Source organism: Otolemur garnettii, unplaced genomic scaffold, assembly GCF_000181295.1.
Source record: "Otolemur garnettii isolate 467f Iridium unplaced genomic scaffold, OtoGar3 scaffold00025, whole genome shotgun sequence".
NCBI lineage: Eukaryota > Metazoa > Chordata > Mammalia > Primates > Galagidae > Otolemur > Otolemur garnettii.
Genome location: NW_003852420.1, coordinates 12,757,052 through 12,773,255, shown reverse-complemented (window position 1 = coordinate 12,773,255; position 16,204 = coordinate 12,757,052). Strand labels below are relative to the sequence as shown.

Here is a 16,204-nt window from a genome sequence, read left to right as displayed (position 1 = left end):
GCCCGAGGCAGCTCTCGGGGCGCTCGGGCCCCCCCTCCGACGACCACGGCCTTGGGCAGCCGCCAGAGCGCGCCTCTGGGGCGCCTCCGCGCGGACCGGGTGCGGGCTCCGCTCCCCGCCCTCCCTGCGCCGCTCGCAGTCCGCCCGCCAGCGCTCAGGCCGCGGGGGAATCCCTCCATCTCCCCGCCCCGCGCCCCGGGAGGGGAGGGGACAACGCCGGCGCCCGCGGACCCGCTTTCTCCGAGGGAGCGCCCAGGAATCGAGCGCGCACTAAGCCATCTAGACTCGGCGTTGCTCTGCTGAAGGCGCCCGGTGCCGTCGGGTCGGGCTGAGCTGCGACGCCCGCAGCCTCGGCGGGACCGAATCCTGGGTAGTGGGGGCGCCCACCGACTGTGCGCCCTTATGTTCCCTGCGCAGGACGCTCTGCCCCGCGGCGGGCTGAACTTGAAGGAGGAGCCGCTGCTGCCCGCCGGCCTGGGCTCGGTGCGCTCCTGGATGCAGGGCGCGGGCATCCTGGACGCCAGCACCGCGGCGCAGAGGTAAGCGCTCCGACGCGACCCAGTGCGCTCGGGTTGGACGGCTCTGCTTTGCCTCTGCTCAGCTTGCTTAGGTTTTGGAGCGTGGGGTGGAAGGAGCCCTAACTCTGGACGGTCCAGGCGAGCTCTCCTGCCCAGCCTGTCCCGAGCGCCTGTGCTTCCTCCTGAGGCTGTGGGGCGGGCCGGGGCGGGGCTTCTGGCTCCACTCAGGCTGTCCCGGCTCCGATTTCTGACGGTCGCTTGTGGGTGCGGCGGTAAACGCCACCCCAGCCGTGCGGTGTTCAGCTCTGAGGAAGGAGGCACCCCCTCTGCCCGCAGTCCCTGAACCAGGACCCACAACCACCAGCCGTCTAGGAACGTCCAGCCCCTCCTTCCTGGGCAGTCCCAATGCCTTTCCTTGTCCAATTCCGCGGCTCTCTGTCAGGAAAGGCAAGAAACCCAGCCCCTTTCCTCCTTTCCCACGCCCCTCGGAGTTGGAGAACGAGGGTGTGTAGAGCCAGAGAGGCCACTGAGGGCTGAACAGTGGGGAAGAGATGAGATGGGCAGTTGGCCTCCCTGGACTGATTAGGGATAGCCACTAGGCAGGGCTCCTGCCGCTCTGTCAGGTGTTTTTCCTGGTAGGTTCTGTGGGAGGCACTGAGAACCCAGCACCCACACCTGTCTCTCCTGACTCCTTTCCAGGGGTCTGGGCAGGGGATTGACTCCATTTGGATGGAAACTTCAAAACTTTGTTGGACCACTCCCAAAGCATGTTGGGCGCTGGGCTTTTTGTACCTCCAGCTGTGAGCAGCGAGAACAGCTTTTGGTCAGGACTGGGGAGGTGCTGACTCAGCTGGGACAGTGGGCCCTGGGCTCCTGGAAGTCTGAGCAGCTGCTGTCCAGCAGACTGAGGGATTCAGATGGGGGGGTGCCAGGGCTGACCTGACCTGACACAGGGGGCCACAGTCACACCTATAGACTGCCCAGAGGCTGCCCCCATAGCCCCAGCAGCAGCACCCTCTAACAGACACACATCCAGTTCTTGGACCAACTGAAGCCTTGCTTCTGTGTGCCCTTTCTTGTCTGGCTGTCAGATGTTGGGGCTCTGTCGGGAGCTGATCTCTTCAGGAAGAAAAAGGCTCTTGTGGAGGAATTAACTTCCACAAGTTTTGCAAGTGATATAACTATACTCCAGAAAAACTAGAAAATAAAAAATCAAATCCCACCCAATTACTGTCAACATTTTAGTGCATTTCCTTCTCATTTTTCTTCCCAGTAGCTTGTGTTTTCTTGTGCTATGCTTACATTTCAAAGCCTGCCTATTTCTCTGTTGGTTCTGGCTTTTCCTTTAACTTGAGATGGTTAGTTTCTTATCATGGCCTCATCTTTATTCTCAGCACTGGCTGTGTGGTGGGAGTTCCTTATAAGAGTGGCAAGTTCCAGTAGGGTCTCTGGGAGTTAAGGTTCCATGTCTGTCTGATCTTTCCCGTGCCTGACCTCAGCCAGCAGGCTTGCTGAAGGGGAAGCAGGTCTGGAGGAGGCAGTGCCCTTGTAGCCTGTGTGAGAGGCGTAAGGTGTGATGCTCGCACATGGGGGGGATTGAGATGTCCAGCCTGAGTCCCCAGGGCCACATTGCTGGGAGGCAGAGGGCTTCTGCAGTTTGAACAGGGCGTTTCTTCAGGCCTGGTCTGCTAATCCCCAAATGTGGAGACTCCCCTGTCCCAGGATGCAGATTGGGAGCCCCCACACATTTGGTCACTTGGTCTTTGGTTGACCCTCCTCCTCCCTCCCAGAGGGAAGAGGCCAATCCTTCTTCTTCACTCTTCCCAGTGTCTCCTGTTAGTGCTCTCCTTGTATCTTGTTTCTCAGTCAGTCCTCTGCTTAAGTCTTCCCGTCCTAAAACAGCCACAAGGACAATTCCTTCCCCTGTCCCTGCCTCACTGTTTGACCTCTGCCTAGTTTCTCTCCCTCTCATTTCTGGGAAATTTCACAGACAATCTCCCTCAAATCTGAGCCTTGTCTTTGATTTCTTCTTCACCTGCACCCCAAATCCACCTGGTTGTCAAGACTTGGGGAAGTTCTCCTCTGTATCCTAGTCGCAATCTCAGTGCTCACAGCCCCCACTTGGAATGCTGATACCCCTCCCCTCTCCCTCCTGCCTTGATGATGAACCATACTCTGGGTTACCACCCCAGCCCCAGCCCCTCACCACTCCTCCAAATCCATCTTCCATGCACCAGGAACCAAAGCAATATTTCCAGAGTACTTCTCTCTGATTGTGTCTCTCCCCTGATTAAAAATAATCTTCTACTTCCTCCTTGATACTCAGCGTTCAAGGCCCATCACAGTCTGACCCCAGCCTTCTTTCCAAGCCTCGGTGTAATACTTGGCATATGATGGATACCTGGGGGATAGCTGGACTACCAGAAATTCCTGTCTTCTCTTGAAACAGTCCCTGCCCTCAGCACCCGTACACCCACTGAATCAAGTCCCACCAGCCTCAGGAACCCTTCACCCCGGCACCTGTTCTCTCTGGGCCCTGCTCAGGGAAACAGTTCTTAGTGCTGCCTAGGGAAGCTTACCACAGGCCAGCAGCTGTTGTCCTGTGCCTGTCCTGGTCTTCCTTGCCCTGCCAGCTGGGGCCTTCCTAGGGCAAGGATAGAGGTCTATTCATTCTTGTGTCCACGGCACCCAGGACAGGCTCAAGAAGTCTGCAAAGGGGATAGTAAGTATCTGCTGAAGAAAGCAGGAATAAATCTTTAAAAGTTCCTGAATTTCTTTCTGTTGGGCTCTCTTTTACCTTGGAGGCCTCTAGGTTTTAGCTGACCAGGTCCTGGAGAAGCTACCCCTCCCCAGTTCTGCAGCTTGACTTTTACAATAATGCCAAGGTTTTACATAAGGTGGGTGAGGAGGAGAAGGCTCAGGAGGCCTGCTAAATTCAGGGAGGGAGATTCTGCCAACAGGAAGGAAAGTTCTATGCAAAGGGGCAGTAGAGAGAAAGGAGGGGCTGCATCCCCTTAAACTAGGGGAAGGGAAGAGAAGGGGGGAAAGCTGGTAGAGAGGGTCTCCCTATAAGGAAAGTCTGTACAGGGACCCCTGCTCCTGCCCTGAACCAACAGGACTTTGTCTGCATGACCCATATGCCCAGTCCCAGCACACCTTTCCCTGGCTCCCCTGCAGATGACCCAAGTCCTCTTGCTGGCCTCCTCAGCACAGAAGAAGCTGTCTTCTCCTTCTGATATGTGTCCCAGTCTGGGGAGACCTCTAGAGGCCCAGGCCAGCCCTTCCCCTGGAGGAGACCCCCGGAGGACCCAGACCAGCCCTCCCTCTGGACCTCGTCCCAGCTTACTAGCAGGGCCCCGGAGAGGGAGGCCAGCTGGGGCTGCTTTCCTGTAAGCAGCAGCAGGCCAGCCTCCTTGCTAGGAAATGCTTTTGTTTGCTTTAATAATTAATAGCCACTCCTCAGCCTGGGACCTGGCAGGCAGGCCTGTGAGTGGGTGACGAGAGGGTGGGCAGAAGAGAAGTAGGATAGGCAGCCCTTAGGTGGAATTGAAGGCCGGAGGAAGAGTGGAAGAGCAGGCCAGGGAGACCCTTCCCCTGCCATCCCTACTTCCTAGTTTCCTGGGGCAATAGGAAGAGGGGATATGGGGCCTCCGCAGCCCCAAACCTCTCCAGCAGGACTGTCTGGACACATGGTCTGGGAGCTGCCTCTAGCCACCTGGCCCTCCCTCTGCCTATAGGGCTAAGGTGAGTGTGTCCCAGGGAGCTGCTGCTTTTATCTTCCCCACATGTGTCTGCAGCACAGCCAGGGGCTGGGCAAGAGTAGGCCAATAGAACTTGGCTGGGCAGGAGTACCAGGCCCAGTGTGACTCTCATCAGCATTCCTAAGGGCCCTGGGGATGCCTGCAGGGGAGAGTGGGGGCCAATGGGATGCTTGGAGGCAGGGAGGATGAAGAGCAAAGGAATGGGGACTTAGTAGTTATGCCAGGATAGGGCAAAGAAGAACAGAGAGAGACTAGGAAAATCTGAGAAAAGAGATGAGAAGCAGGAGACATAGACTTTTTCCTCTTTCCACCTCTTGGAGGGCAGAGGACAAAGTTAACAAAGAGCCTCTCCTTGTTGATGACATCAGGGCTTATTTCCCCAGCTTCCCAGACAAGCAGCAGGCAGGCCCAAGCCAAATGCTGCTCAAACCTTGGGGTGTTGAGGTGGCCAAGAGTTAGCATTTGGTGAGGGGAGGGGAGGGTAGAAGGTCTGCAGGGGGTTGGGGGAGCTCTGAGGAGAGGCCAAGGCTCCAGGCTCCGTCACTTGTCCTCTATGGAGTTTGTTGTTAAATTGCTTACATTTATAACAGGCAGGTAGTCAAGGGTATAGACACAAGTGGCTTTGTGAAGGGAGGACAGAGACTGTACAGGGACTTCATCTGTTTTAGACAGCTGTGGCAGGGTAAAGCAGCTGCTGCAACAGGACTCTATAGCACCCTGCTCAGCCTTGCAAAGGAACATCTCCAGGGACCTGTCAGGTGGTCCCAGGAAGAACAGCCAGGCAGCCCTGAAGCCCCCATCACATCCCCATATGCATCCCCCTGAATGGCCCAGACTGGAAGGGTCAGGGTGCCCTTGGTTTCCCTGCACACTCATGCTTGCTGCACGGCGGGTTTACTCTTACTAGAAAGAATCTGTACAAATAGATTATTTTCTGGTGTCACAGTCTCTTGTAATTTTTGACCTATTACAGAACAAACGTGGGAAGAGGGTGAGGGGAGCATGGTAGAAATATAAAAGTGAGCATATTCTCCCAAATCTGGGTTCTTCAGGACAGGAGCAAATGCCCCACTGCCCCAGCATACTCTGGAGTTGAGAGGACAGTGTTTTGAGCACTGTGTTTAAGACAATCTATTTAAGAAAGCAAAGAAATGGATAATTCATTTTGGAGTCTTGCAAAAGTGGTTAATGTGGCCATTTTTGTCACTCAGCTGCATTTATCTGAAAAGGGGGCTTGTGTGGCATGGTTTGTTCGCTAATGATGCTAAGTGGATAAAATGTTTCTGAATTATGGACTCTAGTAATACATGTGCCAGGTGAGGCGGTTCCTACTTATATTTGTCATAAACTGCTTCCTGCAGGGCTGTGCTGCCAACTGGCCCCAGCACAGCCCAGGCCTCTGGGTGGCTGGGAGTTGGCGCCCACCCATACCACTCAGGGCCCTTAGTAAAGGGTCTGCTTCTCCTGCTGCCATCTGCTTCCCTTTGCTTACGGACATGCTTGGGCTGCCAAGCCTGTTCTGTCCACTTGAAGGACAGGCCAAAAGTCCCTGAGAAATAATAGCCCCAGAAACCTTCAGCCAGTGACTGATGGAGTTGATGGGTAAGTACCCCAGGCCCCCTCACCCATCCCTCTGCTGAGATCACTGAAGCGCACATTCTGTGCTTTTTCCAGAATTCTCCATGGGATTGAGGTCCAGTTGCCTACAGTGGAAACTTGTTGAAAATGTGCCGTTTAAGGGCTGTCTTCTCAACATTGTTTCACCCCCCGACCCCCAGGTTTTCCTGGAATCACTGTCCACATAAACTGGCAGTTGGATCTTTGTCTCAGTATCAGCTTCTAGGAACCCTCCTAGAACGCTTGCCTCTCCCGGCTTTAGGGGCTCTACTCCCCCTTCCCTCCTGCTCTCTCTCTCTCTTTTTTTTTTTTTTTTTTTTTTTTTGATTAAGGATACACATCAGTAGATTTCCTCTAAATTTTTCACCACATGCCAATGGCTGTCTCAGGCAGCTCTACTTTGGAGACCACAAAATCAAAAACACTGATGGCCTTGGTCCACATCCCTACGCCAGTGTGAGAACAGGCAGTGGCCCTCCCTCTCACTGGTATTCCACACATCTCCATCAGGGCTCTGAGACCACTCAGCACCTCCTGCATTGTTTGAGTGTGTCTCTCTGTTTCTTTCTTTCCGTTCTTTAATCTTGGTTTGCTTTCTCATTACAAGAGCATCAGCTAATCCCAAAGGATGAAAAATCTCCCCTTCCTCCTGCCCAACCCTCTCCCTTTGGGGCTTGCGATTCCATTCAGCAGGTGTTGATTTGTCACCTCCTGCATGTTCTGGGTGAAGGGACCTTAGGGTCACCCAGGAAAAGGAAGGCACCATCCACACCTGCCTCTGTCGCTCTAACTTCCTGTTCCTCCCCACAGACTGCCCTCATGTCCTTCTCTGTCCCTTGTTCAGAGGAAATACTGCAATGTCTTCAAAGCCAAACCTTTCCTCCTTTTACCTTGATCTTCTCCAGCCCAGCAGGGCTGCCAATGGAGTAGGCTGGCGACATTCCCAGGCAAGGAGCAGCCCCTTATGAGCCCGTCAGAGCCCTTGCTTGCTCTGCCATCCTCCTTGTGGGCCTGCCCTGTCATTAATATTGTCCTGTTTTTGCCCACCTGGAGTTGCAAACTGGCCAGCACTGCCCCACAGATGGGTGCGGGCTTGAGACAACCCCTGAACTGCCATGCAGAGGGCAGAATGCTGCTTGGGGCTGCCTCAGAGGAGGCAGAACTGAGCCCACACCTGCTGTGGGGCAGGGCACAGGCACTGGAGGCAGTACAGCCCCCTTGGTAGCAGCACTGGACACTGGTCCACAGACCCCAGGGGACCTGCTCTTCTGCCCCTCCCCTAGTGTCTATGCCTTGTGTCCCCAGTAACCCGCTCTTGTGAGAAGTGTGGGCTGTTAGGCCAGACTTCCCAGGTCTGGTCCTGGGGGGCAGCTAGAACCCAGGACTGACTAACAGGGGCCAAAGGAGATGAGCAGGAGAGGAAGTCAGGCTGGTCAATGATGTATTTTGTACCTGTCTGGAATTTGGTCTGGGCAGTGCAAGTGTCGGTGTAGAAAGGGAATACTCAGGGGTCTAAAAGATTCTCTTCCTTCTCAGTATCCATCCCCGTTCTGCCAAGCCCTCCTCCTTTCTCTGTACCTTCCCTACCCACTGTCTAAGAACCTTCAGGAGCCTTCCCCTAGCTAGATGACAGAATAAAATGTCACAATGACCTGACCTGGGATTGCCTCACAAACCCACCTCCTCTGGCCTTCTCTCTCACTGGGTGGTTCTGGAACCTATCTGGGATGGAGTTCAAGCTAAGCTGGTCCTGGGAGCAGGAGGGAGGAGCTCGGGGTTGATGCCTCATTAGCATATTCATCAGCAGTAATCAGGGACCCGCTGTGATCAAAAGTCCTCTTGGGCTTCCCTGCTTCTTCCTGACTAGGGAAGGGAGTGAGGGGCTGGTCAGGACTTGGGCGGGAGGCAAAAGGATGAAGGGGTGCTGTCCCTGGGGAAAGGAGCATCTGCTGAGAAAACCTTTGGTAGGAAAGAAAAGGTGTCAGTGCTCCCTCCCACCCCCATTTTGATCAGGGGACAGGAAGACCCATCACTTCTGCCCCTTAAGCCAACATTTCATCTGACCTCTAAGGCCCTGGGCAGGCTCTCAGGAGGAAGAACAATTTTCCTTTTATTATTGATGTATTTATTTTAATCTGTATGAGTAAAACAATAGCAAGTCCCTTGTGCCCATGACATCTCAGATATTATGGCTTTGCATGAAGCCAAGTAGAAGAGTAAATTGATTTAAAGTAATATGAAGAAAAATATTAAATAGTGATGAACATGGCAGCCATTGTCACAGTAATGTACCATGATGAACACCTGGAAAAGCTGGTCCAAATGGCTCACAAGACAGTTCCTCCATCCTCATCCTCTCCCCTGCATCCCTGCAGCAGCCTCTCACTTGTCCTCCATGCTGTGCCCTCCCCTAACTTCAGAGCATCTTCTAATCCTTTATTGGCTTCAGAACTTTCCAATGGCCTTTAGTTGTATTTCTCATACCATATCCCTCAACAAAAGCGCTCCATAGTCAAGTAAGTAGGATGTATTAGCTATCTGTTCCTGCATAAACTCTTTGCACATTGGAGCCAAGTCCTGGCCAATCCACCTACCTAGCCTGAGGTGCTGGGGTCTTTCTGGCAGGAGGACCCTTCTGGTGGTTTACACCTCCTTTCCTCCCACAGTGGTGTGGGCCTGGCACGAGCACACTTTGAGAAGCAGCCCCCCTCCAACCTCAGGAAATCCAACTTCTTCCACTTCGTGCTGGCCATGTACGACCGGCAGGGACAGCCCGTGGAGGTGGAACGCACAGCCTTCATTGACTTCGTGGAGAAGGACCGAGTGAGAGGCTCGTGGGCTTGATTGGGACAGGATGGGTTGGGACACTGGGGCAGATGAATGCCTGGATGCTGGATGAGCACAGAAGGGTAGCAGGTGGAAGGGAGAGAGAGGGAGCAGGGCTAGGAGTAGCCCTGTACATTGGACCATCCTCTCCATCCCATCTCTGCAGGAGCCAGGGACTGAAAAGACCAACAATGGGATCCATTACCGCCTCCGGCTGGTGTACAACAATGGTGAGTGGAGGCTGCTGCTCCTGCCCAGCCCTGACCCTGAGGAAGGCCAAGCACTGCACCATGAGGCACACCAGGGCTGGAGGGTGGGGTGGGAGGGTGCAGTCTCGTCCTTGGAGGCTGCCCATGTTCCCCACGGCAAGCCCTCTCCACCTTCTCACCCTAGGACTTCGGACGGAGCAAGATCTCTATGTTCGTCTCATTGACTCCATGTCCAAGCAGGTGAGCCAGCCCAGGGGGTGCTCAGGCCTGTCTGCCCTCCTCTCAGGCTGAGTGAGCATCTCCTCCAGCTCCCCCTGTTCCTGCCACAGCCTCCAGCAGGAGGATGTAGAGCTCTTGCCCTCTATTCTGGAAGAGACCCTGGCTTGGGTCATGTCCCTAGCAGCCCAGCTTGAGATGGCAACTCAGGTGCATATATTTACTGGGGACATGGGAGGGGCTTTCTCAGGAGTAGGGAGGGAGGGAGGCAGGACAGGAAACTGCATAGGGAGCTCTGGACAACAAATGGCAACAGACGTGTCTCCACTTGAAGCAAGGAGGCCAGGATTTGAATCCTGTGTGATCAGTCAGCCATTGTCTGGGGGCCACTCCTACAGGGAGCATGTCACCTCCTAGACACTTTCAGACAAGGCAGGTCTTGTGCACTGAAAGCGATTCTCCAGAGAAAACCCTCAGCCGCAGCTGGGGGAAGGGTGCACTGGCCCACTGAGGGCATCTAGGGGTGGCCTGGGAATTCCCACTGTGGCTCCTCAGCATCTTGCTGATCTGAGGGTCACAGGAAGGGAGCTCAGGGTCCAGCATAAGGAATGGGGGAGATTGAAACCTGCATAGGCCCTGATGTTTTCCGCCCTGGCCAGGCCCCTAAGTCCCAGGGCTCTTCAGAGAAGTTGTGCATGCTGGTAAGTAGGGTTGAGTCTCTAATGGGCCAGATTTGTGGGCAAAAAAAGCAAGATGGAGATTTGAGCTTTAGGGTCTTCTAGCAACTTCCACCCAATCCCAGGGCAGGGGAAAAAAATGATTTGTTTCAAGAAAGCCTGTGATGGCTGTTGTTTGGGAGGCAGGTCAGGCCATGGCAACATGGCACTGTGTAGGAGATGAGTGTAGAAGGGTTTGGGTAAGTCCAGAGAGAGAGAGGTCCCCCACAAATGGGGTTATAAACTGGGATGGCAGATTTGCAAGTTAGGTAGCTCACCCATTGCTTCTGGGTGGAGAGGAGCTGGGAGACTGGCCAGTAGGTGATCCGGCATTCTAGGGGGGAAGATATAGGCGAGGTGCCAGAGGGAGCTGTATGGTCTGGCTCTTGGGGCTGATTAGCTGGCAGGGATTGCTGAGATCAGAGGCAGAGGTCCACTAGGAGCCTGGGAACAGCCTGTACACAGGAGGATTTTCAGGGGCGAGGGGAGGGGCATGATGCAGGGTGGGATAAAAAGTGTGTCTATCTCCCCCCAGCAGCCTGACCTTGGTCCTGAACTCTGGCCCCAAGCAGCACTAGCTCTTGAAAGAGCTGCATGTAGACACACAGAATTTGTGGACCTCAAACCATTCTTGCCACTCAGGGGATGGTCCTGGTTTAGGAGGAGAGGGTCACCTCCACTTGGGCAGTTGCCTTGTGTTCCCAGGCTCCCCCAGAGCAAGGAGGAGGGCATGCTCTTCCCTGGCACAGGGTCTCCCTCAGCCTGGACCGCTGGCCCATCTCTGTGCTGCCACCTGGACTTGAGAGGAGCCTCCTTCCCCCACAGACTATGCACTTGCCCTTTCCCTAGGCCATCATCTATGAAGGGCAGGACAAGAACCCTGAAATGTGCCGAGTGCTGCTCACCCATGAGATCATGTGCAGGTGAGATGGGCTGTCACTTGCACCTTCCCCCTTTGCCAAGGTGATGCCACAGACTGTCCCACCAGGCCCTGCCCTCTCCCAGTGCCATCACCCCTCCCTCCCTCCCTCCTGCCACTGCTCCCTGGGGAAAACTGCTGGGTGTAGAGGGGAGGGAAGAGTGAGGCCCACGGGCACAGTGCTGAGTCCTTGAGGCCCCATTAGCCGGGCCTGTTTATGTGGCTTCCCCACTTTTGTGAGAGGCCTCCTGCGGCTCCTGGGAAGCTTCCCTAATAAAGCTCAGGGGAGGAGCTCGCTGGGGATGTGAGGGCGGGGCAGGTTTGGACCAGGCGTTGCAAGGATTGCTCAGATGCTAATCTTTGCTGAAACTTTGAACCTTAGGGCAGCGGTGGCTCTTGGCTTCTTTTGCCCCTTTACTCTCGAGCTTGGCAATTCTAGCAAGCTCTCCCTAGGAAGATACCAGTCATGCTGGGTCCTTGGAGGCAATCCCTGCTGCATGGAACAGAGAATCATGTTCAAAATTCTCTGGTTGGGATGGTGGCTACCTTTGGGGAGGGGAGTGACAACGAAGGGGCGTGAGGGGGGTTCTGGGGTGCTGTCACTTGGTGTTTCTTGTTCCGGGTGCTGGTTACGTGGGCAGGTTCACTGTGGTCACTCATGAACTGCACACTTTCAAGTTGAGCTCTTTTCTATATGTAAACTGCGCTCCCATAAAAGTATACAGAGGGAGACCCCAAGGTGGCTGCAGCCCTTTCCTGGCTTCTCCAATCTGAGCCTCTCAGGCCCAGGGATTCCCTACCCAAGGAAAGGACCCGTCAGCACCCTCACCTGGGGCACACCCAACTCTTGCACACGTACACACATAGCCACGCGCTGTAAACTCCCCTGTTCACTGGCTTCCTCTTTCTCTCCCTCCTCATCTTTCCTTTAGCCGATGCTGTGACCGGAAAAGCTGCGGCAACCGGAATGAGACACCCTCAGACCCCGTCATTATTGACAGGTACAGGCTGGGGGGTGCCGCTGGGAGCTGCAGGGCTGGGGACCTGGGCAGTGCTGGGTTCAGCTACAGGGCACAAGGCTCAAGGGAGGTGCAGAGCTGTCCCCCAGGGCACTGTGTTGGTGTCTTTGAGCAGCAATAAAAACTGCCAGGGACCAAGGAGCTGTCAGCCACAGCCGGCCGGCCCTCGAGTGAAGCCCCTGGTGGCAAACTTTCTGGAACTGCTCCTTCCCCTGGCTCCCTAACAGAGGAGCCTGGGGAGGACAGGCGGTTGGGGGTAGGTAGGAGAGGGGACCTGGACAGGATTTGGTGAACCAGCACCCAGGAGCAGATTACACGGGGAGGAGGGCTTGATGTGGTGTATCCGTAAACACCAGGTTCCAGTCCTGGGTCCACCTCTGCACTGTTTCGCTCGACTTCTTTGACCACCCATTTCCTCCTCTACATAACCAGGGAAATACTTGGCAGGTCAAGGTGACACATGCAAAAGTGTGATTTTTATTTTTTAATTGTATTTCTTTTTGAATAGGAAATGCATAAAGTCGAAAATTCAAAATTTACAAGAGTAAATAATGAGAAGTAAGCCTGCCTTCCACCCCAATGCATAGCATACTATACACACTTTTTTGCATTTTCCTTTTCCTGATAACAATATGTGTTAGATATCGTTCCATATTGGAGCATAGACCACCACTTATTCTCCTTTTAATAGATAAAGCGTTCAATGGTACAAAAATTCAAGAAGTTTTAAAGGGTTTACAGCAAAATGTCTCCCACCCATCCATTTCCCTCCAAATAAGACATCGTTGTGAGCAGTTTCTCGCATCTCCTTCTCCAGGTAGCCTATAAAGAAAATACAGATACATATATATTCTTTTTGTACCCTTGGTTTTTATTTTTCAGAAAAAATGTCATACTAAGCAGAGCTTTCAGCACCTTTCTTTTTCTCTGAAAAATGTAGACCTGGAAGATTGTATCAGGACACAAGGAGTCTCCTTATTCTTTTTTTGTTACTGCAAAATATTCCATTGTATGGGTCCACTATGATTTATGTAAACAGTCTGCTGTTGCTGGACATTTGGGTTGTTTTCATTCCTTTTCAGGGATAAAAAATACCACAGTGAATTACTTTGTCCATGTGTCACTTCACACGTGTGTAAATTTATCTGGAGGATATTATTAGAAGTAGAATTGCTGGTTTGAAGGCCATGCTACATATGTAATTTTGATAGTTATAGCCAATTTGCCCTCCGTAGAGGTTACAGCAATTGCATTCATACTAGCCATTTTGAGAATGCCTGTTTCCCACACTCTGGCCAATTAAATACTTTGTTTATTTGTTCAATAAATAATTCTTGAGCATCCATTCTGTGCCAAAATCTCTCCTATATGCTGTGGACTAAGCAAACCAAAAGAGCAAAAAGCCTTGTGGTCCTGGCTTAAAAATCTGGTAGGGGAGATAGACATACGTTAATGGAATGAATAAGATACGTAGCATGTGAGATGGTGATAACAGTGAAGAGAAATGGAAAGTCATACAGGAAGATCAGGAAGTGCCTAGGAAAGGGTTTTTGCAATTTTAAAGTATTTGTGGCCTCACTGAAAAGATAACATTTGAGGCAAGACTTGAAGGAAGTAAGGGAGGGAGCTCTGCATGTATCTGGGGGGAGAAGGATCTCAGCAGGACTGCGCTACTGTGTTTAAGGTACAGCAAGAGACCCAGGTGGTTGGACCAAGGAGGAGGTGATGTCATCAGTGATGAGTCAGGGCACAGAAAGGCAAAACCACACAGGCCATGTAGGCTGCAAGTGGGCCATCCTTGTGGGCTGTTGTAAGGGCTTTGGCCTTTATTCTAAATGACATGGGAGCCATTGGGGGCTTTTGAGAATGATAAGACCTGACATATTTTAGCAAGATCACTCTAGCTGCTGTGTTGAAGATGACTTGTAGGAGGCAGGGAGATGAGTTAGGAAGCTGTTATGATACCTCAGATGGGAGAGGATGGCATCTGAGACCGGGGCTGTTATAGGGGAGACTGTAAGAAGTGGTTAGATTCTGGATATGTTTCATTTCATAGGCAGAACTGACAGGATTTATTATCAAGAGAGAAAAAGAGATAAAGGCAAGGATTTCTGACCTGATCAACTTAGAACGATGGAGTTTGCTGAGAAGTGGGTGATTTGGGGAAGGTTTGTGGGGAGCGAGATGGGGAGTTTGCTATGAGCATGTTATGTTTATGATGTTCACTAAACATCCAGGTGAGAAATAGAGAAAGCGGCAGAGAACATGAATGTGGGTCTCAAGAGAAACGTTCAGGCTGCGGATGTAAATTTGAATGAAATCATTGGAGGAAGGAGCATTGATAGAAAAGAGAAGAGGTCTAAGAACTGAATCTCAGAGTGTGCAGTGTTTGGAGGTCATGGGCATTTGGAACCAGCGAAGGAGAATGAGAAGAAGTGGCCAGTGAGTTAAGGGGAAATTCAGGAAATTGTCGTGTACTGGAGCCTAGATGAGAAAAGGTTCCAAGAAGGAGGCAGCACACAGCTGTTTCAGATGCTGCTCGTGGATGTGATGAAAAGACTAAGAAATGATCGTTGCATTTAGCAATGAGGAAGACATTAGAGACCACAGGAGCCATTTCAGTGGAGCAGAGGGACAGAAAAAGATGACAGCTTGGAAAGAACAGGCTGCTGGGTGCAGTGGCTCATGCCTGTACACGGCCAGCATTTTAGGAGACCAAGGCAAGAGATGGCTTGAGACCAGGAGTTTGAGAAAGAATGGAAGAAGAGAGATTGGAGGCACTGAGTAGAGAAACGCTTGAATTTTGACGTAGAGGGATTGAAGCAATGGAGTGGTGGCTGAAGCACAATGTAAAGCCAAGAATCAAAACACAACTTGTTCCTCTGCCGATGATAAACATTCAATAGGGAAGGGGAAAATAAGGATGCAAGAGAGAGAAGGGAGAAATGCTGAAGCTGTGTCCTTTAGCTGGCAAAGGGGATGGGACCTAGTGCCCGGGTAGAGGGACTGGTTTTGGTTGGGAGCATAGACTGTTCCTCTGTGGAAACAGCTTCAGTAAGCTTCAGGAAGAAGCTTCAGACGCTTTCAGGAGGAAAGACTGCTAACACAGAAGTGTGTAAACCGGTATATCCAAGGTGGAGCTTGTCACTGTTCTCTTCTGATTGCTTTGCTTTCCCAGGGCAATAGTAATCAGGTGAGGATGAGGTTGGAGAGGGAGAGGGAATGGACCAAGGGAAGGCTGTGTGATGGCCAAGCAGCACTCAGGCCCGCCTGAAGTTTATGGTCATAAACTTACTGAAAACTTTCTCTGGCCACATGGAGGTGCACAGGAGCCAGCGCAGACCAGGTCAGTGGCTGCGTAAAACCAGAGTTAGGGGTTTGCCAGTTGAGTATAATGAAACATGAGAGGGCAAGAGAGTGAAAAGTACATGGCAGGGGGTATTTACATAAAATGGAACAAGGGATTTAAGCTGGGTAAGGAAAGGAGTATGAGAGAGGGAACACAGGTTCTGATGGGGCCAAGGAATTGCTGGCGTTAAGGAGGTTGAGAAGTTACAAGGTAGATGGGGAGTGGGTTGCCTGCAGGCAGGATTATTCGGGGTTGCATTCATAATGTATGGCCAAGAACAGTGGAGACCAGGTCACTGGAGAAAAGGAATGGAGAAGAGTGTGTTGGAAGAATTCTGTCTGATGACAGGACCAAGTGTTCAGGAGTGTATACAATGACCCAGGAGGAAGAGCTTCAAGGCATGGAGGGAAGTCATCTCAGGGTTGATAAATGACAGCAGCAAGCAGTGGTTGCTATAATTTTTTCATCTTTCTCCATCATATTACTAAACACACAGTGGTACCCCAGTGAGTTCCATTTCTCTTACTCTGAGCGAGGTTGAACACACACTCGTGTTGTGTTTCCTCTTCTGTGAACTGTCTGTTCAAATCCTATGCTTATTTTCTACAAAGGATTGGCTTTTCTTATTTGTAGGAGTACATATTAAGCAAATTAGCCCTTTGTCATGAGTTGCACGTATTTTATTTTTTAAGAGACAGAGTCTCACTTTGTTGCCCTCGGTAGAGTGCTGTGGCATCACAGCTCACAGCAAACTCCAGCTCTTGGGCTTAGGTGATTCTCTTGTTTGAGCTCCTGAGTAGCTGGGACTACAGGTGCCCACCACAACACCCGGCTATTTTTTTGTTGCAGCTTGAACCCACCACCCTCGGTATATGGGTCCAGCGCCCTACTCACTGAACCACAGGCACCGCCTGAGTTGCACATATTTTTTTGAGTTGGTTTTTGTCTTTTAACTTAATATATGGTGAAATTCACCTAATCCCTCAATTGTTTATGGATCACATGTTGTTGTTATACATGTATTTAGAAAGGTCTTTATCGGCTCGGCGCCTAT

The 16,204-nt window shown here is 52.0% G+C and overlaps 1 protein-coding gene across 2 annotated transcripts in view; it reads left to right on the top strand.

Annotated features, from left to right (window-relative positions):
- The first annotated feature begins 402 nt into the window (after positions 1-402).
- The window catches only part of EBF4 (early B cell factor 4), a 52,696-nt gene continuing 36,894 nt past the window's right edge, over positions 403-16,204 (top strand). For both annotated transcript variants that reach the window (XR_002772921.1, XM_003788067.1), the window contains exons 1-6: positions 403-539; positions 8,563-8,719; positions 8,889-8,952; positions 9,116-9,171; positions 10,713-10,786; positions 11,715-11,783. Coding sequence is in view for 1 of the 2 variants with exons in the window: in XM_003788067.1 (XP_003788115.1) it covers positions 403-539; positions 8,563-8,719; positions 8,889-8,952; positions 9,116-9,171; positions 10,713-10,786; positions 11,715-11,783 (557 nt within the window). In the remaining variant the exon portion in view is untranslated. The remainder of the gene's footprint in view (positions 540-8,562; positions 8,720-8,888; positions 8,953-9,115; positions 9,172-10,712; positions 10,787-11,714; positions 11,784-16,204) is intronic.